This window comes from Lethenteron reissneri, chromosome 46, assembly GCF_015708825.2.
Source record: "Lethenteron reissneri isolate LAM-NWPU_2019-01 chromosome 46, ASM1570882v1, whole genome shotgun sequence".
Lineage (NCBI taxonomy): Eukaryota > Metazoa > Chordata > Hyperoartia > Petromyzontiformes > Petromyzontidae > Lethenteron > Lethenteron reissneri.
In genome coordinates this window covers 724,832-747,233 of record NC_083824.1, presented here as the reverse complement: position 1 = coordinate 747,233, position 22,402 = coordinate 724,832, and the positions used below count along the sequence as shown (strand labels likewise).

Below are 22,402 nucleotides of genomic sequence, written 5' to 3'. Positions count from 1 at the left end.
AAGAAGATCAACTACCAACCAAAACCTCAAAGCCTTGGTCTTCCTTTACCATAACCAACGAGTCCGCAGTGGAGCATTTGAGAGGGAGGAGATGGTGGAGGGGGAGGAGATGGACACTGAGGGAGAGGGGATGGAGGATGAGGATGGTGAATGATTGGCCAGTGTTAGAGGCTACGTAGTTAGTTTTATTCAGGAGTTTATGCAACTTTACAGTTGTAAGATTGCACTTTTTTGTTAGTAGTATGTAAATTTACATTACTGTAAGACTGTACTGTTACTGTATTGCTTACGTTACTGTGCACTGAAAACACTTATTTTAACAGAAGATGTCTGTTTTGTATAGCTACCTCTGTAAAACAGGAAGCACACATTTTATTTTTTAATATTTTATTTATTCATTTTTACAGAAGTTGTAGCATATTCATTTTGTAAAGCTACAGAAGTTTGAGCCATCTGTTTGTTAAGGTCTGAAATAAAACAAGATGAGAACTTAAATATTCCCAGCACTTTCTGTGATGTAGTATGCTTGCTTATCATAGGAAGTAATAAGAAATGACTCTTTACATTAAAGTAATAGCCTAGTGAATAGGGTGTTGGGGGAATCACTTTTTTTTCTCTTTTTCATCAAACCGCAGTTTTTGCAAGTTCCCGCAATTTTTGCAAGTTCCCGCAATTTAATCGCATAAAATTGCATAAATATCCCGCATATTCCATCGCATTTTTTAAGAAAACGTGCCGCATAATCAACGATTTTTGCCCGCAACAATCACCAAAAAACTCCGCGTTTTTCTGGAGGGACTGAGTAACGTCACGAGATTCCCATAATACCGCGCTCATAACTTTTAATGACCTTTGTCTATTTACCAGAGCTTCGAACTCATGTCAGGCAGCCTGGGTTGCACGGCCTAGGCATGCAGCTGCAAGGGCTGTTTGATTGGGCACCGACTGGGTAAGAGCAATTGTTTATTTTGGTCGCGTCTTCCATTAACGAGGCAGAGGCCGCGCGGGCAGGGAGTGGTATTCCCACATTAATTCGTCACTTAACATTTTCCAGGTCGCTCGAAGGCCGGAGTGTTCAGAAGCCACGGCCACAGGGAGAGGTACATCCCTGGACGCATTCCTACCAAGGCTGCCACCTTCCACTACCAAATTGCATGTAAATTACAAATTACTAACCTCAGTGTGATGCAGACACAGTACAACATTTCAAATTAATTTTTGCTACGTAATTGAAGACAACCAATTACCGACTACACGGTGAAATTACACATGAGAAACACGCGTGTGATTCAGACACTGCCCGTCGCTGCAGCCCCCCCACCCTCGCCCCACCTCTGCAGGGCGTGCAGTTGGGCGCCCCGCCGGTGAGCGCGAGCCAGCGGAAGAGCGTGGCCGAGGAGGGGTCGCCCGCCGTGAAGCCGGCGCCGGGCCCGCTAGCGCGGCAACACTCGTCCCGCGACACGCCCGCACGCAACAGCTCCTTGCACCGCCCGGCGCGTGTCTGCTGCAGCCAGCAGTTACCTGCTGCACGACGTTACACACACACACGCAGCGTCACTCACGCGCCATACAAGCGCCACACACACGCGTCGTCACACACACGCAGCGTCACTCACGCGCCACACACACGCGTCGTCACACACACACGGGGCGTCACTCACGCGTCACACACACGCAGCGTCACACACATAAAAGACAAATATTCCCCGTTTAGCCTAAACAGATTGTTGGGGCAAGTGCTGTTAGCAAGGAGCACCTATGAAGGCCGGCACGGCACACGAGGGAGTGTGTGGCCAGCACCAAGCCGGGCCGCCTTTGTATCCCCAGTGGCGATGTTCACACCGCACCAGGTACTCATTTGAGGCCGAGTCAACCTAGAGGAGGCTCAGGACCGGTTCAGATAATCGTCACTGGTGTTGACCATGAGCAGGAATCGAACCCGGGTCGCCGAATTCGTAGCACACTCCACAACATCAAAGACAATGACACACGGCATCACACACGCGCACACACTCAGTGGGTCCCCACGTTCACACAAAATGCACCAAGATATTCAACTCATGTCCACCGGTGGTCCACTGCATTCTCACTTTTAGCCATGACATGTGTCCATCGACTTAGTTTAATAGTCACTGTATCTAAGCCATTGTTCATCTTCCTGTCTCAGAAGAATATCTATAATTAACGTCTCCATGCTGATTTGCGTATTTGTGAGATTTATGGAATTTTCATTTTGACACGAAAATACCCCCTCTGTTTGCGATGTATTTCGGATGTTTTGGTGTAAAAAGTAACGGCCAAACTTCTCAAAATCTAACGCTTTGGAGGCAACGGTTGTTGGTTCTCAGAGATTTGTGAATATCCCAAATCAGTCGTCACTGCACAGTGGCCGGGAGTTAAAAGGGTACACCAAACGGTTTTGTGAATCAGTATGTGTGGATATTTGAGTTTTATTCCCTTTTGTGTGATCTGCCTAATGACATCTGTTGGGGAAGGAACTTTATTTCTCCACATAGCATCTCGTGAAGCTACTGGGTCGATCGCCAAAACTAGACGTCCCATTACAAGCATTTCCCATCACACAAAAGGAGATGCTGAGGGTTTGTTACCCAAGAGCTATTATTAGGTAAATATTCACGTGCCAATTAAAAAACTGGTCATCAAAAAACATTACAAATATATACAGTATCTGAAAATCTCATGAGGTTGAATGGTCTTAAGGAGTGCACTCTTCAACTCTGACCTCTCGATGTATGTGCCATGAAGAAGGCACATTTTCCAAAATGTCGCCTTTTACACATTTTTAACTTTTTAGGCCGCAGTGTTATTGATAAATGTGTTGAGTTTGTTGTTGTTGTTAATTATGCTTGTGCATCAACTGCCAACGCAGCAGCATCACACAATTTGTTTAATCTTAAAGAAGAGTTGAGATTCAATAAGGCCTCTCTGAGTAAATTATTATTTGTTCCCAGATTTGCCTATTTTGCCATAGAAATTCAGGTTCATACAGTGCCAGAGATTTTTTTGTGCAGTCTTCAAAGCCCCCCCCCCCCCCCCCCCCCCCCCGATACAGGCTTTTCACTTTTGCCAATAATGAGACATGGAACGTGTAATGATTTAATTTGCATGTGAATGGATATGATTCTGAAATGCAGACTGGATTTTTATATAACCACGGCTAGAATCACAGACTCACTTATTAGTGTTCTACATCTCAAGGCATTCAGCCCATAAAACTTTGTACACCCATTTCCAGGATTACTGTCGTTCTCTCTGGATTATAAGACGCCCCGGAAAGTAAGACAAACCCTAAAACTTTTGCGCCGTGTCAATAAAAGTTATGATATGCATCTGGTCTCACACGCACACCGACTAGACGATAAAATGCACCCCAAATGTTCCTTTAAATTATAAGGGGAAAGATTGCATCTTATAATCCAGAGACTGTGGTAATTCCAAAAATACTTGCCTATCGAAACCAGACGCTGACGTTTATCACTTTAATCTCAGTGCCGCTTATGCTCTGGATGTATTAGCTCTCGACCATAGTAATGTGGAATTTATTCCACTGGCTCACTTATACAAAATATACATTATTTCGCTTTAATTTCTTAGCACTAATTCTATAATTTGGGGTGGGCGGTGGCGCAGCTGTGAGCGCACTGCACTATGAACCGGGCGACCTGAGTTTGATTCCCAGCCATGGCTAACATTAGTGGCAAGGGATATCTGAGCTCATACTAGGTCGCTCACTACCAACCCCTAGAACTTAGACGTGGGGAGGCCTTAATCAAGCAGTTGATTGACAATGGACTGTCAGCGAGTGAATATAAGAAATTCAGCAGTTGTACTCAGCGTGGTGGTAGCCTTATCTATATATATAAAAGTTAAAATGTATGTGTGGGTTTGTGGCGGGGTTTGTGTGTGGGTTTGTGTGTGATCGCGCACTTGGCTCTCCAACGGTGGGGTATATGTGAATAAAAATGGCCAGGTACCACTTTGTGCCATAGCAATATGAAATTTCCACCACTTCTTCCCAACTTGTCACCGTCCCCCTAGAGACTAGCAGAGAGACAGCTCTGTTTGTCAACACACTGCAGGATGAGGGCTTCCGGAGGCCTGTACGGATCATGGGAATGATTTGAAAACATTTAATTAACCACGCTAGGTAGAGGGAGTCCATGAAGGCAAGTAGCATGTAACGTAGATGTATAGAAATAATTACAACGTGTATATTGCTGTACTGCCTTCTTCCGCGACCACGAAGTCCTGCCGCTCCACATTAACCTGTTGTGCAGTGGTCGCCAATCAAAGCATCATCCAGGTTCAACTCTGCTTAAGCTTCCGAGAACCTGATAAGATAGGGGACGTGCCACGTTCTATTCTATCCTTGCGTATATGGGGTGATGAATGCCAATGTCCAGGTCTGCTAGCCACAAGGGCATGCTAGGTGATTTGACCAGGGCAGGACGAGGGGCATAGGCTTGTTGGTATGGGCGGCTGTTGGCCATTGGTGCCAAACAAGGTCGCTTGCCCCAACTAATTATTTTGGGCACCGTTCATCTGGATCGGAGCCTGAGATGTGCCAGTCGCTCATCAAATGCGAGCGTCTCTGCGGGGGTCACCCCCGTTAAAAATAGCGCCGGCGAGATGACGGCGGGTACTGTGTGTGCGCGCGAGTGTGTGCGTTTTCATTATGACTCGAGATAGAATTCCCAACTTCCAGGAAAAAAAACCAATGCAAGTTCTATTCCGAACGGTGCCATGCGCGTGCGTATTTGAAATAAGAACCCCCTTGGGAACACTGAGTAGTCCATCACTGAATAGACTGCCTCTCTCGGCTGGAACACAATGCTATAAATAAATAGGCAGTAATGGCGTCGGTGGAAAAGGCCAATCACCGTTGATGTGGGTCAACAAAGTCAAACCCAGCCCATTGCTTTTGTTATTCCTTGCTTTGTAAATAAAACCCAACCGGGATTCACGTTGCATCAGAAAACCCATTGGTGCATTAATTGAATACCATTCGATGTAGATGATGATTACATTCAAAAACAAAAACAAAGCCTAACATCTGCTGCCCTCCACGACTATAATGATGCCTGCCCTACCATTCCTGTGCAGTGCGATTGATTTTAGACACTATATGAATCCTAAATCCAGAATGTATTTTGTTGTATTTAATGTCATTAATACAAAACAAAATTAAACGTTACCTTTCTGCGTGGGTCACGATTTCATTACCTCTTGGAGAGGAACCAGACACATTGGTACCTAGGGTGCCATCCCCCCTTCCTCCTTCCCGCCTCCAGTCAAAATACTTCGGACACCGATAATGACGGAGCACCTGTGGTGGCCACTCCACCCCGTCTCGCCCCCCACTGGGCCCCAACCCTCGCTACGACACTGGGGGGCGCTAAGTCCAGGGTGGTCCACATGTCTTGTGACCCACATTTAATTCTCTAAATTTTAATATTTGTACACCAATGGGTATGTAATGTAAGCAATCTATATATATAAAAGTAAAAAGTTGTGTGTGGGTTTGTGGCGGGGTTGTGTGTGGGTTTGTGGTGGGGTTTGTTTGTGGCGGGGTTTGTGTGTGGTTGCGCGCTTGGCTATCCAACGGTGGAGTTTACGTGAAAAAAAATAGCGAGGTACCACGCCGTAAGCCCCGCGGTGAGCAAGCGCTATTCCTTTTTACATCCGTCAACTTTAAATTAGATTAATTAGCGATTTAGTGCTATTTTTGTGCGATTCCCTTTTATTTATGACGCTTGCACGACCATACCAACTCACGCGCCTTTGGTGGGGGGCAGCCCATGCCAAGTCGCACGCCTTCAGTGGGAGTGAGGGGGACATTTTCTTTCGCGTTAAAAATCCTATAAAAATTTCACTAAATGCTCTCATGTCCACCCCACCCCGATGCGTGCAGTTATTACTACTATACAGTCGGTAGATGCTACCACTATAGGCCGTAGATATTACTGCAGAACGGCCGGGGACATCGTGCCTGGGGGGGGGGGGGTGTCAGGGGTAGCAGCCCAGCCCCAGCCTGCTATGGTGCCACCTCGGTCGGCTGGACAATCTAGGCGAGGCCGGAGGCTCTGCACGGGACTAGGCCTCACCACGCCACTGTCAGGTGAGTACTTTGTGCTATAGAGTCGATAAATACTGCAATAGAGTCAGCATGTACTACTGTAGTGATAGCAGGTACCAACAGTCGGTATGCACTGCTCTAATCATAGCAGGTACCACCACAGTCAGTATGCACTGCTGTAATCATAGCAGGTACCACCACAGTATGCACTATTTGAATCATAGCAGGTACCCCCACAGTCAGTACGCACTGCTGTTAGATTTTTAAGAGTAGTTTTGAAATATTTTTAAGACCCGGGCAACGCCGGGTACTTCCCGCTAGTATAAAATAAAAATATTAGGGATCAATGAATTAGGAGTCGCAAGACATCTGGACCATCCTGTACTGAATATGAGATTGTACAAATTATGTTGGCGGTGCTGCTGACGCGTTGGCAGTGGTGCACAAGCACCAATAACAACAATAACATTCGCCGATAACATTGTTGCCTGAATGTGCTATGAAGAAGGTTAGGGCCATTGCCCGAAACGTCGCCAATTATACGTATGTATGGTGAACTGTACATAGCCAACTCTATTAATCGGAGGTGCGGGGGAAGGACAACACAACTGTTGGCAGTGTGATTGAAGAATGTGTTGAGTGCACGTGTTAAGTGCTATTGTACCATTGGAACCTCATTTGCCAGTAAAAAATATGATAATTGTTTTTTTACCCTTTTATCTGGCAACAAAACTGACACCTTTTTTTATCAAGTGCTATTGTGTTAATGCTCCTCCCCACTGCAGGGTCGTCTACTCATGCAGTTTTCCCCATGGTGTGGGCGAGGGGGCGCAATGATGAATCCAGCACTCAGCTGGTGGTCCACGCGGCTTTGTGAAAAAATAATTATACTCTTTGGTTCTTTCGGTAAAGTCACGTAGGTAGAATAAAATAAAACAAATCACGACGTTTCGATCGCAACACAAGCAATCCTCATCAGGTGGGAACACCACAGCAAGAACAAATGCTGAAGTGGGCGAGAGAGCTGCCGTAGCAAGAGGTTATATAGGTGTAATAAAAGACTCCGTCAGGCGATGCTGGTCTCCGTTTGTCTTTTATTCAGTTTCTTCTCCGCACCCCCACTGGCCTCCTCTCGGACCAGTGTCGTCTCGCGCGCACCCCGCGCACGCTCCCTTTCGCGTGACACGCACGCTCTCTCTCTCGCGTGCTACGCACTTTCTCTCTCGCGTGCCCCGCACGCTCCTCCGTTAGCTCCTCTATTCCCGCACTCCGCACACCGCTGGCCGACGGCGTGCTGAGGTCCTTCGGCCACGTGGCCGATGGCGCGGATCTTTCCTCACCACCCAACGTGGCTCAGCCTCTTAACTTCCCCGACTGCCCCGATCTCTTCTGGGCTCCCACTTATATACATTCCCCCCATGTGACCCTGACTCCTCCCCTTCCGGATCTCAGATCCGGCCTACCCATACTACCCCGCTGGCTCCGCCCCCATTCACCTCGCCTCCCATTGGAGCCGAGGTGAACGGTGGCCCCTTCCACACGCCCCGCAGACCAGGCTCCGCCCCCCAATACCCCGGGCCATGTGATTGGACCAGAGCCCAGCAACAACCCCATTTACGCTCGCATTACATGACCCCCCCCCCCCCCCCCCTGATGAAAAGCCAGCCATCCCGGCTGCAATAGGACAAAATAATGCGAGCGACAGCATCACAATCAGGAATCACCAGACACAACGGAGAGTATAACAACAACACAATTAACGAAAAGGAAGGGATTTGGAACGAGTGCGGGTCGCCGGCCCTGTCCTTCACGAGAGGCGGCGCCCTCAAAGGTCACAGTCCCGACAGGGTTTTAGGAGCGGAACCATCCGCCGCTGGTGGAGGCCTGTCCGTCCCAGCACCCCATTCCCAAGAGAGGTCCATAGTCAGGGCCCCCTGCAACTGCAACCGCGGCGGGGTTGGAGGGGCAGCAGGGCCAAATGTCCCTGTTGCCATGGTAGGCCCACCCGGTGCAGGAATCCCTTTGTCTGGCAGGATCAGAGCGGGCCCGTCTACAGGAGGCATGACAGGCGCGCTTGCAGGTTGAACAGGCAAAGTCAGTGGCGCATTGGACGTGACAGACACCGGCAAGGCAACGTTAGGAGATGACGCATCCACTCGCGGGGCCACGTAGGGTTTCAATCGGGACGTGTGAACGTACCAACGCCGCGATCCGACCCGAACGCGCGTGGACTGCGGGCTAGGGACCTCAATAAGCACAACCGGCCCCTGCCAGGATTTGTGCAACTTAGGGGAGGTCCCCACCGGTACCTGTGGGCAGTGGAGCCAGGCCATGTCCCCCACTCGCCAGGGGGACCCACAATGAGAGCGCCGGGCGCAACGTTCGTTCCGGGCCTGGGTCCTGGCCGTAGCCAATCGGGCCGCCTCCCGCACCTCCGCCACGCATCGAGCGGCGTCACGAATATACTCGGGGAGGGGCTTAACAGGACCCCTCGCCCGCGTGCCAAGTTGCACTTCCGCTGGCGGCACATTCTCACGGCCGTACATCAAAAAGAAGGGTGAGTACCCTGTTGACGCATGCGGCGCCATCCGGTAAGTGGAGAGCACCCCAGGGATATGCAAATCCCAATCGGCCTGCTTCTCGCTAACCGTATGACAGAGCTGGCCGACAGGGTCTGGTTCAACCATTCAACCATCCCATCAGTTTGTGGATGGTGGGGAAACGTCCGAACCTTCTTAGTCCTCAGTGCGTCGCACACATCCCACAATAGGTTGGAAGAAAAACTTCGCCCTTGGTCTGTAAGCAACCTTTCCGGCGCCCCCTTGTCCATCACATATCCAAACAGAAATGCCTCCGTGATAGATGCCGCCGACTGGTCGGGCAAGGGCCAGGCCATCGGCCAGCGGGAAATATATTCAACCCTGACCAACAAAAATTTGTTCCCCCGAGCGGACGGGGGAAAGGGCCCCAGAATATCCAACGCCACCAACTCGTTAACCCGTGACACTTGTATCGACTGCACTGGGGGAACATACGGTTGCTTAGGCGGCTTCTGCCGGGCACAGTCGGAGCACGCCCGAATATGCCCGACGACATCAGTCGTCATGCCATGCCAAAAATAATCCCGCTGTAATGTCAACAAGGTTTTCTGCACCCTGAGATGTAACAACTTCTCAGCGTGCAGAATCCGAATCAACTCATATCGCAACGACGACGGCACAACAAGACGCGAGCGATCGTGCAAGCCTTCCCTCCACATCAACAAGCCGTCACAGAGAGCCGCTCCCCGCGTCCCATCGGACGACGGATATCCCCTCTCCTTTGCAGCCCAACTCCGTAAGGCCCCCAGCGAATCATCGAGCAATTGCTCTCGAATCCACACGGAACGCGGCAAATTCAAAACCCCGTCGGCCGGTTCCGGACACGTGGAAGCCCCGGGCATCTCCACAGCAGACACGACAGGATGCGGGAGATGTGGAACCCGCGTGCACCTATTCGTGCCAGAGGCACAGGCGCAGGGGGATCCCTGCGGCAATCGGGAGAGCGCGTCCGCATTTGCGTGATGCGACCTCTTACAATATTGAATCTCAAACTAAAATTCCTGCAAAGTTTCCAACCATCGCACCAATTGGCCAGACGGTTGGTCAACTTTCAGGGAATATTGTAGAGCCGCGTGGTCAGTGCGCACAATAAATTTGCGACCATACAAATACGGTCGGTATTGACGGACAAAATGCACTATAGCCAACAGTTCCCGGCGGGTAACGCAGTAGCGGGTCTCCGCCGGAGATAAAACGCAGCTCCCGTAAGCCACCACACGCTCGACGCCACCCTTAAACTGCGATAGGACGGCCCCAATCCCCGTGTCACTAGCGTCGGTATCCAGAATAAAAAGCAGATTGAAATCAGGGTAGTCCTGCGTCGGCGCTGACGCCAAGCGATCGCGTAGGCCATGAAACGCCGCCTCCTCCGCCGGCCCCCAGCTGAACCTCCGGTTCTTTGCCGTAAGGAGGTGCAATGGCCTAGCGATCGTGGCAAATTTTGGAACGAACCTGCGATAATAGGAAGCGAACCCGACAAAACGATGCACGTCACCCACCGTAGCCGGAATCGTCCAGTCCCGGACAAACGCCGTTTACTCCGGGTCCGTGGCCACACTGTCAGAGCTGACTATGTGGCCCAAATAGCACACGGATCATTGCAAAAGGTGACACTTCTTGGGCTTAAATTTCAAATTGGCGGAACGCACCCTAGCAAAAACAGCATCCAATCTCTGAAGATGCTCCTCAAACGTACGGCTAAACACAATAACATCATCCAAATATATCAAGCACATGTCCCACTGCAGACCGGTCAACACGAGTTTCATCAACCTCTGGAACCTAGCAGGGGTGGCATCTTTTCCCTCGAGGACTCGTCCAGGGGGAGCTGCCAGAACCCCGAAGAGAGGTCAAGAGTGGAAAAAAAATTCTCCCCAGACAAGGCATTGAGGGAATCATCCATACGCGGCAGGGGGTAAGCGTCCGCAACCGACACCTTGTTTAACTTCCGAAAATCGACACAAAACCGTAAATTACCATCCTTTTTCTTTATCAGGACCACCGGAGCGCCCCATGGGCTGTTGGATGGAAAGATAATGTCAGCGGCTAGCATATCATCCACCGCGCCGTGTACATGATCCCTCTCCGCCGGGCTCAACCGATGTGGATTCATCTGAATGGGAGCAGCATCCCCGGTATCAATATGGTGGGAGAGCAACCTGGTGCGTCCCAGATCGAAATCGTCTTTACTAAAGGCATCAGGATATTTCTCCAACAGCGCGCGAAGCGCGGACCCGCTGCTCCGTAGTCAAGGACGCATTTTCTTGGCACAACCCGGTGATCCATCGATCGTCCTGCACCGTCGAGGCCTAAACGCCCCCTACGAGGCCCCGGTGGGCCGGATCGTCATGGGCCGTGAAGGCGGTCGTAGCATGTGCCAAAACCGTTCCGGCCGGCACGACGACATTGTCCGCGCCTCCATTCAATACTTGTAAAAACGGAGGCTGACCCGGCCGAACAATCATTCGTGCCGCGACCAGTGCCAGGCCATCCGTAACCGCGTTGGACGGTGACAACAACACCCCCGCCGCCCCCTCGACCCCAGGCACGGGCTTCCGATAACGCAGGGGGATAAGCATATGCGAGCCAGGTGGAATGTCGACCGAAACATCGGATAGCGCCTGCACCTGACGGTCCGGAGCGGACTGTCCCCACGGCGACGGCAAAAAGAAAATCTTCTGGCCCGCCAGTAACTCAATACAATTCTGATCAACCCTTATCTGAATGGGCATCTTTGCCCCAACAAACACGGCACAGCGAGGGACCTGGAGATTAACACCGTCCCCGAAGCCGACACACCCCCAACCGAAATACGCGCCTCCACCTGACCAACGATGCCCATACTCCCTCCGTTCGCCGCAACACATGAATCGTAAACCGGTCGTACCCGCGACGGTGGAATGGACAGGAGATGGAATATCACGTCCGAGATGATAGTTGCGGACGTGCCCGAATCTACCAAAATCCGCACGTCGACCCCTTGTATCGAACCCGGCACAGTCGACAACCCAGTAGTGGCTGCGACCACCCTCCGCGCCAATTTCCGCCACTGTGTCAGCGAGCGACGCGGATCCCTTAGATTCCCCCCGTTAGAACAGGCCCCCGGAACGCATACCGACGGTGATGCATGAGATGACAGGCCTTGCCGGGTGTCTGATGCGTACTGACTTGCCTGACATGGTTGACTCTCCGGCGTTGATGTCGCGTCCTTGGCCGGGGACTCCAGCTGAAGAGACGGGCGAGGGCGACTCCGACAGTCCCGCTCGAAGTGTCCAAGACGCCCGCAGCGGTAACACGACGAGTCGGTCCACCGCCCGGCTCACCACCCCCCCCCCCCCCCCCGTCTCGACGATCCCTAAGCGGTGGGCTGGAGCGCGACTCCGCTCCCCCTCGAGGAACCCACTGGGCCGCCGCTGCAGAGAGATCGCCAGGCCCCCTCTCGTCCGGCACGAAGACGGCCTTTGACGGAGTCCACCCAGCGGCGCCTCCCTCCATGGTCGGGCTCCCCGTCCAGGCGGTCACCTGTGCCCAACGGCACAAGTTGAACTGCGCGTCGAGGCACTTGGCTGCCAACCGTGAGGTCTGCAGCTCATGGCCGCATATCGGCATCGGAATGCCCAAGTCCTTGGACAGCTCCAACATCTTACCCAGTATCAAGGGCTCCAACAAGTCGGGCTCCGTCTCTGGATACGCAGCCATGGCCAGCTCAAGCACAGCGCCCCGAAAAGCCACAGGCGATTCCTCGGGTGCCCATTGCCTCTGGACGAATCTGCGGTGTGCGTCGTCCGGAGGCTCGTTCGCTTCCGCCATTTCGTCGAACTCCCCTTTCAGCGTCGCCTTCTTCGCGGCCTTGATGGAGCGGAAGAATTTCAAAGACTTGTCGTCTAGGAGCATCGGCAGAACTTCCAAGGCCTCCGCATCTGTCCACTTGGCGGATCGGACGGCCGACTCAAAACGCCACGCAAATGCGCTCCAATCTCCTCCAATTGAGAATTCTTTAATCGTCGTCAGGCGATGGCTGCGAGTCCCCGAGCTGCTGTCTTCCGATGCAGGCGTCCCCTGCAGCGGCGACAAGATGGCATCTTCCTGCCGTGGCAGCGACAAGATGGCGGCTTCCCTGCTGCGGCGGCGACAAGATGGCGGCTTCCCGCCGTTCGTCCGCGACCACACCCAAGATCGCGGCGTCCTGCCGTGTGTCGGAGAGGGTGGGAAGCGTCGCAGAGGCCCCAATGGTGGACGGCTCGGCCCCACCCGAAGGCTCCCCGCTTGAAGGCCCGCCGCGTGGCCGATCTGGCATCGTCGCTGGCACGACCAGGGTGACTAAATCCAGCAGAACGGCCCGCAGCGAATCAAGCTGGACTGCCACGTGTCGCCAGCCGTCCTCGGCGCCCGTCGACGCAGACGGCCCGGCCGCCCCGACGACATCTTGTACTCCTGTCGTGTCGCTCGCCGCTACTTCGCCCACGCCTTCCATGGTCGGGACCGCCACCGCCGGAGGAAGGTCCTCTTCGTCTTCTGAAGATGGTGCAGGTATATTCTTTTTCTTGAGATGTTTTGACATCTCGTTCCACTTCTGACACCAGCATCGCCTGACTCCGTCAGGCGATGCTGGTCTCCGTTTGTCTTTTATTCAGGTTCTTCTCCGCACCCCCACTGGCCTCCTCTTGGACCAGTGTCGTCTCGCGCGCGCCCCGCGCACGCTCTCTCCCGCGTGCCACACACGCTCTCTCTCGCGTGCTACGCATGCTCTCTCTCTCGCGTGCTATGCATGCTCTCTCTCGCGTGCCCCGCACGCTCCTCCGTTAGCTCCTCTATTCCCGCACTCCGCACACCGCTGGCCAACGGCGTGCTGAGGTCCTTCGGCCACGTGGCCCATGGCGCGGATCTTTCCTCACCACCCAACGTGGCTCAGCCTCTTAACTTCCCCGACTGCCCCGATCTCTTCCGGGCTCCCACTTATATACATTCCCCCCACATGACCCTGACTCCTCCCCTTCCGGATCGTCATATCCGGCCTTCCCATACTACCCCGCTGGCTCCGCCCCCATTCACCTCGCCTCCCATTGGAGCTGAGGTGAACGGTGGACCCTCCCACACGCCCCGCAGACCAGGCTCCGCCCCCAATACCCCGGGTCGTGTGATTGGACCAGAGCCCAGCAACAACCCCATTTACGCTCGCATTACATAGGTAAGAAAGGGGGGAGGAGCAAGGGGGGGGAGAGGGAGGGTAGGGGAAGGAGGTGGGCTGAGTGAGCTCTCATAGCCCCCATCACACACACAGTGCTCACATAGTCCTCACATAGCCCGCTTACAGCCTCTATCACACACAGCGTGTAAACAGCCCTCGCATACACAGCTAACTTATAGTCTCCATAAAACATAGCATGGAAAACAGCTCTCACCCACAGCTAATGTGTGATCTAAGGCAGCGTGTGCCGCTCTCCCCTGGCGCCCTGAGCTCGTAGTGGAAATTCCACATTCCCATTGTGGCAAGTGTCTGTCCGTCGGACTACAACTGTTTATCCCTAGACTTATACAGTTCATAAAAGTTATCGTTTCGGTGGTTCAATTAATTTAGGACGTTGCTTGTTTCTTGAACCAGGAGTGGAAATTTCACATTATGATGACAGGTCTATGAATGTGATAAACCACTGCTGACTGCCTACAAGGTGGTCATCATTTTATCTTACCCAAAATAGATGATGGGGTTGATTGAGCGAATAATCAAAAGGCAACAAGAGTTTATATTATAAAACAACATCGCGAATAGAAATTGGTGTGCTCAAGATTAGGCATGTTCTATCCACTGCACCATTGATTGAACGAGGAACGGAGTAAGACGGCAAAAGCGATTGAATAAAACATAATTATAATAATTTAAGCCACCAGCTATAAATGACACAGATACATAGAGAAAGTTTACAATCAGGCGAGAACCCATCCAACTTCGGATGTAAACAAATAATGTGGAGAACATAACTGAAAATGTAGCAACGCAAATGTTTAAAAGTATTCGTAAAATATAGTTAACTTTACAAGCATGTAATTTTCCACCGCTGTCAATGTTAACCATGTCTTGGGTGAATTATGAAAAGCATTACCCAATTAAATGTTAGGCTCATTGTTATTTTAGGAAGTCAAGAGGAAATATGTGCTGAATTTCCACAGCAAGTCATACACAGCTATCCACTCATCACAGCGGTCCACTAAGTTGGCTACGGAGCATGAGAGAAAAAGAATTACATTATTTTACCCAGACACTTCTTTTTTATTTCAGAGTTCTACAGCCAGATTTACTCCTCGAAGGCTTTTTTAACGCCTGCAAGCAAACTGCATGCTGTACATTCAATGCCAATCCATCGCAATAACCGTGTGTGCACAAGTGCTGTCGCACTCACATATACTCTCATGGCTTTTAATCCGTCGTAATCGGATTAGCAACAACTACTACCACCACTACTTAGCACACACGCACACGTGTACGTATTAATTGCAATGTGGTGCACATAGGGGGTGGGATGCATTCTTCGACTCATATGAATTTCCTCCGCTTTGTCGCTGTTAACTTCATGAACTTAAAAAAAATATTTACCAGGTAGGCTCACTGAGCACTATAGCTCTTTTTCAGAAGTGGCTTATCATGTGAAAATCTAGATCAGCCAAATACTCGAAACGCATCTTTATTCTAAATGTGGAGGGGAAAACCCAGAGAAAAATCCACGTGACCATGGGGAGAGAGACGCGCAAACTCCAAACACAGAGGCGTCAGGTCGGGATCGAACCCACGACCTCCTGTATACCAAGCGAGGCAGTTAACATCTCGCCACCGCGGCGCCCATCTTACCTTGTGAGGAGTTGTGGGACAACACATGGAGCAAGACGATCGTCCCTAATACCAGCCACCCTCTCAACGATTCTACAGCTCCCGGAGCCATTGGTGGTTGGTGGCGGTGGTTGTTGTGGTGGTGGTGATTGTGGGGCCCGACCAGGCAGTGGAAATTGTTGGAAAAAAATTAACAACTCCAAGAGGGAAACACAAACACGGCAGCGAGGTGGACACCGAGAGAAGCTCTGAGACACGCTGAGCCCAAGCAGGAGCGCTGAGTGGAGAGGAGTCCATCCCTTTATATAGCGGGGGAGAGGCACGGGTAGAGGAAAGGGGGGAGATGCAAGGGGTAGAGGCAAGGGAGAGAGGCAAAGGCGCGGGTGGGGGGAAGACGCAAGTCAGAGAGGCAGGGGAGGCATGAAGAGGCAAGGGAGAGAGGCAAGGAGGGAGGAGGGGAGCGCTGAGGGGCGGGGAGTAGAACCCGAGTCGGAGCAGCGGCACGGGGGGCCGAGGGAAGGGGGGGGGGCCGAGGGAAGGGGGCATGCTGCTGCTGATGATGGAGCTGATGCTGCTGCTGTTGATGATGCTGCTGATGCTGCTGCTGACGATGCTGCTGACGATTCTGCTGCTGCTGATGATAATGATGTTGATACTGCTGCTGCTGATGATGCTGATGATGTGGCTGATAATGATGTTTGATGATGTTGATGCTGCGGATGATGCTGCTGCTGATGATGAATGGTGCTGCTGATAATGTTGATGCTGTGATGGTTCTGATGATGATGCTGATTATGTTGATGCTGATGATGCTGATGATGATGCTGCTGCTTCTGCTGCTGCTGAGGATGATGCTGATGATGTTGATGGTGCTGATGATGATGTTGAGCTGCTGATGGTTATTGCTCTGCTGCTTTTGGTGGTGGTGGCTGTGGTGTTAGTAGTTATGCTGCTCTGGTAGTGATGGTGCTGTGCTACTGTTTCCTACTGCTGGTGCTGATAGTGCTTATGGCACAGCTGTTGGCGTTGGTGGTCATGCTGCTGTCAGTGAGGGTGGTGTTATTGCTGCTAATTCTGCCTGCTTATATTGCACCTAGCCTGACACGAGCGCCGTAGTGACGTCACTACCACTCGTGGTAAACATCGGTTGTTATTGTCGTTGTTATACTGCATCCAAGCATAGTCCAGGCTCCAATTCTGCTTAGCTTCCGATTGTTTTACGATATCTGACGCATTCCAAATGTTTGGCTTCCGTAAGGCAATGGTAATGACGGATGTTTTAACACAGGGACTTCTCCAGACGTGTGGGTGCACAGTGAATCGAGATTTGACGGTGTCTGGGCTGACTGAGCCCGTGATAATTTGCGTGAGGCGTTGAGCGCCCACGTGAGGATGGGCAAAATACGCCAAGGGACTCGGAGAGGTGCATTCTTGGAATTAAAATTCCATTTAATCGAACGGCTTTTCATTGTCTACAATGGCTAGGGGATAATGAATGTACTTTAATATTCATTTGTTAAATAAAAGCTGATGTAGATGTCACGTACGCTGCTGAGGGCCAGTACTAGAAAACGCAGGCGTTTATTGAAGGTGGATCGGGATCAACATTTTTTAATAGACTAACGATAATAGGAAGGAGTTTTTTGTTGCGCATTAAGGAGAGAGTGTTACATCAGTGTACTCGCCCACTACGCACACGGATCAGAAACGTGGAGACTAACACGAAGACATTAGAACATCAGCTTGAGAAGTGCGCAAAGAAGCACGAGCAGGTACACACTGAGACTCACACTGTTAACTTTGCACGTTCGCTGGGATGGCCGAGGTCGAGACTAACGATGAAGTTGCAGCCAAAGCAGAGAATGCGCCGAAGAGGGAGGCCACTGCGGAGGTCGATGGATTGTTTGCATCGCGATGCCGTGAGACCGTGAGGGATGTCGACAGCATGGGGAGACCTTCATTCAGCAGTGGGTAGATCGTGACTGATGAGGTCATAAGGAAAAGCAAAGGCAGTGCTCCCCAACTCCATCTGGCAGATGAGGGGAGCGAACAATGAATGGAACGATTATGATATTAGGCACTACATTGGGGACCGCACTTAACAGCGTGGTTAGATAAGGACAAATAACCCAATGACCGACACGGCACGGGGAGGCCTTCATACAGAAGATGATTGACAAATGGCTCTAGATTATTACTTTATTGTTTGATATAAGAGACTGTTAGTTTTTTCCAAAAAGAGTGTGTGGCGATGCTGATTTCCCACTGTCCTGAGCTTGTACAAAAATTCCACCTGCCTATGCCGGGAACATGTGTCCCGAGGAAGTGGTGCTGCTCTGAATATGATAAGATGATGGCGATGATGATTGTGATGATGGTTGTGATGACGATGATGATGGTTGTGATGACGATTATGTTGGTGATGCTCATGGTGTTGATTGAACTGAGTCGACCCTGACCGTGATTATCGACTTACTGGGATCCGTGCCAAATGTGAGTCAGAGCTTGCCCGGTCAGATATAAACACGGGTGAGTGAGCAATTATCAGTGTTTTTTTTACAGAACAGTATATATTTTGCATACAGCATATGGCACACAGCCGATGACCAAATCGCCTTAAATGCCCCAGAATCTCGTCAGATCTCGGAAGATAGGAAAAATTCAGCTTGCATCGTGACTACCATCTATATATAAAATCGTTCATGTCTGTCTGTCTGTGTGTGTGTGTGTATTTCGGCCCATACGCACTTTCATTGGACGGCGGTTGCCCCTGGCAACGGCTAGCCACGCCTTCGCCGCTTTCATTGGACCTGGCAACGGCTAGCCACGCCTTCGCCAAGGGCTGCAGTTTCATTGGACGGCGGTTGCCCCTGCCAACGGCTAGCCACGCCTTCGCCACTTTCATAAGCTCCGTATTTAATTAAATAATAGCCATTACACAGTATTGTTGGAGCGCTAGGGGGGGGGGGAAGGAACGCCACCCGTACCCTGCCTCTTCCAAGCCGACAATTTTAGGCGAGGCCGCAGGCTTTGCACGCTACTAGGCCTCGACACCCACCACGCCACTCTGAGGTAAATTCATCAAAGTTTTTCCTACTCTTCACTACACCCCCACCACAATGTGTGCTATTAATATTACTTTTAAACCCAACGCGCCAACAATCGATTACTTTAATGTTCACTGTACAAATACTCATTAAGCTGGCTGAGCGTACTGCCAGTCTATCATGTACACTGTAGCCTGCTTATTAAGCTCGGTGAGCGTACTGCCACTCTATCATGTACACTCTAGCCTGCTTATGAAGCTGACTGCGTGTACTGGCAGTCTAAAATGTGGACTGTAGCCTGGTTATTATAATCGATTCTTTATATGTTCTTTGTACAAACAGTCATTAAGCTGCTTGAGCGACCCCAGTTCGATTCCAACTCACGCCCACCACCGCTGACGATTATTTGAAACGGACCTGGCCCTCCCCTAGGTCCACTCAGCCTCAAAAGCGTAACTGCTGTCGTGTGTGAACATCGTCACTGGGGAGACAAAGGCGGCGGGGCATCGTGGATCCAAGTCCCGGGCGAAGCCGGGTCATGTGTATGTGTGTTTGTGTTTATGTGTATGTCTGTGTGTCTCTATGTATGTGTGTATGTATGTGTTTGTGTGTATGTGTGTGTGTATGTATGTGGGTTTTTTTATGTCTTTATGTGTATGTCTGCGTGTCTCTATGTATGTGTGTATGTACGTGTGTGCATGTGTTTGTGTGTATGTATGTGTGTGTCTATGTATGTGTGTATGTGTTTTTGTGTATGTATGTGTGTATGTATGTGTGTATGTGTCTGTCTGTGTCTGCATGTATGTGTGTGTGTATTGTGTATGTGTTTGTGTGCATGTATGTGTGTGTTTGTGTGTATGTGTATGGTGTGTATGTATGTGTGTGTATGTGTGTATGTGTTTGTGTGTATGTGTGTGTATGTGTTTGTATGTGTTTGTGTGTTTACGCTCGCATTACACAAATGTGTTGCTGGTCTAAGGCGTTCCTCGCACAGCATTGCCGCTTTATTTTTCAGTCGTTTACTGCCTTACGCACCCTGAAAGTCGTGTGTGTCTGCAGCAAGCGCGTGTATGTGTACCTATGGACGCGCGCGCGTGTGTTGTGTAGGGGGAACGGTAGTGTAGTGCTTAGCGTGCTGTCTGTGTCTGTGTGTGTGTCTGTCTGTGTGTGTCTGCGTGTGTCTGTGTGTGTGTCTGTGTGTGTGTGCGTGTGTGGTGTGTGGGGAGCGGTAGTGTAGTGCTTAGCGTGCTGTCTGTGTGTCTGTGTGTGTGTGTGTCTGTCTGTGTCTGTCTGTGTGTGTCTGCGTGTGTCTGTGTGTGTGTCTGTGCGTGTGTGGTGTGTGAGGAGCGGTGGGTGTAGTGCTTAACGCTACGCTGCGCTACCAACCCGGCGAACCGAGTTCGATTCCCGCTCACGGCCACCACCGGTGACGATTATTTGAACCTCCCCTAGGTCGACTCAGCCTCAAACGAGTAACTGGTGTTGCGTATTAACATCGGCACTGGGGACAAAGGCGGCCGGGCGTGGTGGATCCAAGTCCCGGGCGAAGCCGGGTCATGTGTATGTGTGTATGTGTTTATGTGTATGTCTGTGTGTCTGTATGCATGTGTGTATGTATGTGTGTGCATGTGTTTGTGTGTATGTATGTGTGTGTATGTATGTGGGTTTTTTTGTATGTGTTTTGTGTATGTCTGCGTGCCTGTATGTATGGTGTATGTACGTCTGTGGATGTGTATGTGTGTGTCTATGTATGTGTGTATGTGTTTCTGTGTTTGTATGTGTGTGTATGTATGTGTGTTATGTGTCTGTCTGTGTGTCTGCATGTATGTGTGTGTGTATTGTGTATGTGTTCGTGTGTGTTTGTGTGTTTACGCTCGCATTACACAAATGTGTAATGCGGGTCTAAGGCGTTCCTTACACAGCATTGCCGCTTTATTATTTCAGTCGTTTACTGCCGTACGCACCCTGAAAGTCGTGTGTGTCTGCAGCAAGCGCGTGTATGTGTACCTATGGACGCGCGCGCGTGTGTTGTGTAGGGGGAACGGTAGTGTAGTGCTTAGCGTGCTGCCTGTGTCTGTGTGTGTGTGTCTGTGTGTGTGTCTGTGTGTGTCTGTGTGTGTGCGTGTGTGGTGTGTGAGGAGCGGTGGGTGTAGTGCTTAACGCTACGCTGCGCTACCAACACGGCAAACCCAGTTCGATTCCCGCTCACGGCCACCACCGGTGACGATTATTTGAACCTCCCCTAGGTCGACTCTGCCTCAAACGAGTAACTGCTGTAGCGTATTAACATCGCCACTGGGGAGACAAAGGCGGCCGGCCGTGGTAGATACAAGTCCCGGGCGAAGCCGGGTAGTACAGCTAGTCACGCATAAACATATTGCTATAGGCTGCTATGGAGCTACGTGGTGGGCGCCAGCGGGTAGTGCACTGCATTCCAATGTTCCCGTGTAGGCCTCGGCAAGTTAAGGTAAAAGGTAAAAACAACGAGCCTACCTTTAACCTACCCTTTAACCTTACCCCATACAAATTACCTGATTGCAGGGTAATTACTGGGGTACTACACATGTGTAAGGGCATGTATGGGGTGTGTGTAGCGACGTAGAGTCGTAGACGGACTGTGTACACTTACCTGTAGGGGCTGACACAGTCCAGCAGGGGCAGTCGCAATATCCCTAGCCCCGGAGAAGGAGGGGGCTGTAGGGTGTCCTGGGATCCCCCGGGGCCCACTCCAGCAGTGCATACTGACTGTGGTAGTATCCTGTTATACTATAGCAGTGCATACCGACTGTGGTGGTATGTGCTTTAACTACAGCATTGCATAACGACTGTGGTGGATCCTGCGATCACTACAGCAGTGCATACCGACATTGGTGGTACCTGCTATTACTACAGCAGTGCATACTGACTGTGGTGTTACCGGCTTTCACTACAATAGCGCATACCGACTGTGGTGGTACCTGGTTAAACTATAGCAGGACATACCGACTGTGGTGGTACCTGCTATCACTACAGTAGCGCATACTGACTGTGGTGGTACCTGCTATAACTACAGCAGAGCATACAGGACTGTGGTGCTACCTGCTTTCACTACAGCAGTGCATACCAACTGTGGTGGTACCTGCTTTCACTACAGCAGTGCATTACGACTATGGTGGTACCTGCTATCACTACAGCCGTGCATACCGACTGTTGTGATACCTGCTATCACCACAGCAGTGCATACCAATTGTGGTGGTACCTGCTATGATTACAGCAATGCCAAATGACTGTGGTGGAGCCTGCTATGATTACAGCAGTGGATACCGACTGTGGTGGTTCCTGCTATGATAACAGCAGTGCAACTGACTGTGGTGGTACCTGCTATGATTACAGCAGTGCATACTGTGGTGGTACCTGCTTTCACTACAGCAGTGCATACCTCCTGTGGTGGAAGCTGCTTTCTCTACAGCAGTGCATACTGACCGTGGCGGTACCTGCTTCCACTACAGTGGTGCATACCAACTATGGTGGTGCCTGCTATGATTACAGCAGTGGATACTGACTGTGGTGGCACCTGCTGTGATAACAGCAGTGCATACCGACTGTGGTGTTACCTGCTTTCACTACAGCAGTGCATACCTCCTGTGGTGGAAGCTGCTTTCTCTACAGCAGTGCATACTGACCGTGGCGGTACCTGCTTCCACTACAGCGGTGCATACCAACTATGGTGGTGCCTGCTATGATTACAGCAGTGGAAACTGACTGTGGTGGTTCCTGCTATGATAACGCAGTGCAAAACTGACTGTGGTGGTGCTGTGGCGTATGATAACAGCAGTGCAAACTGACTGTGGTGGTA

The 22,402-nt window shown here is 51.0% G+C and overlaps 1 protein-coding gene across 2 annotated transcripts in view; it reads right to left on the bottom strand.

The window, feature by feature from the left end:
- The window catches only part of LOC133354132 (follistatin-A-like), a 71,549-nt gene extending 55,774 nt beyond the window's left edge, over positions 1 to 15,775 (bottom strand). The window contains exons 1-2 of one of the 2 annotated variants that reach the window (XM_061570729.1): positions 15,542 to 15,775; positions 1,333 to 1,524 (exon numbers count right to left, since the gene is read on the bottom strand). In XM_061570729.1, the coding sequence (XP_061426713.1) occupies positions 1,333 to 1,524; positions 15,542 to 15,632 (283 nt within the window). In that variant the 5' untranslated portion in view covers positions 15,633 to 15,775. The remainder of the gene's footprint in view (positions 1 to 1,332; positions 1,525 to 15,541) is intronic. The other variant, XM_061570730.1, reaches the window with a different exon arrangement.
- Positions 15,776 to 22,402: the final 6,627 nt, after the last annotated feature.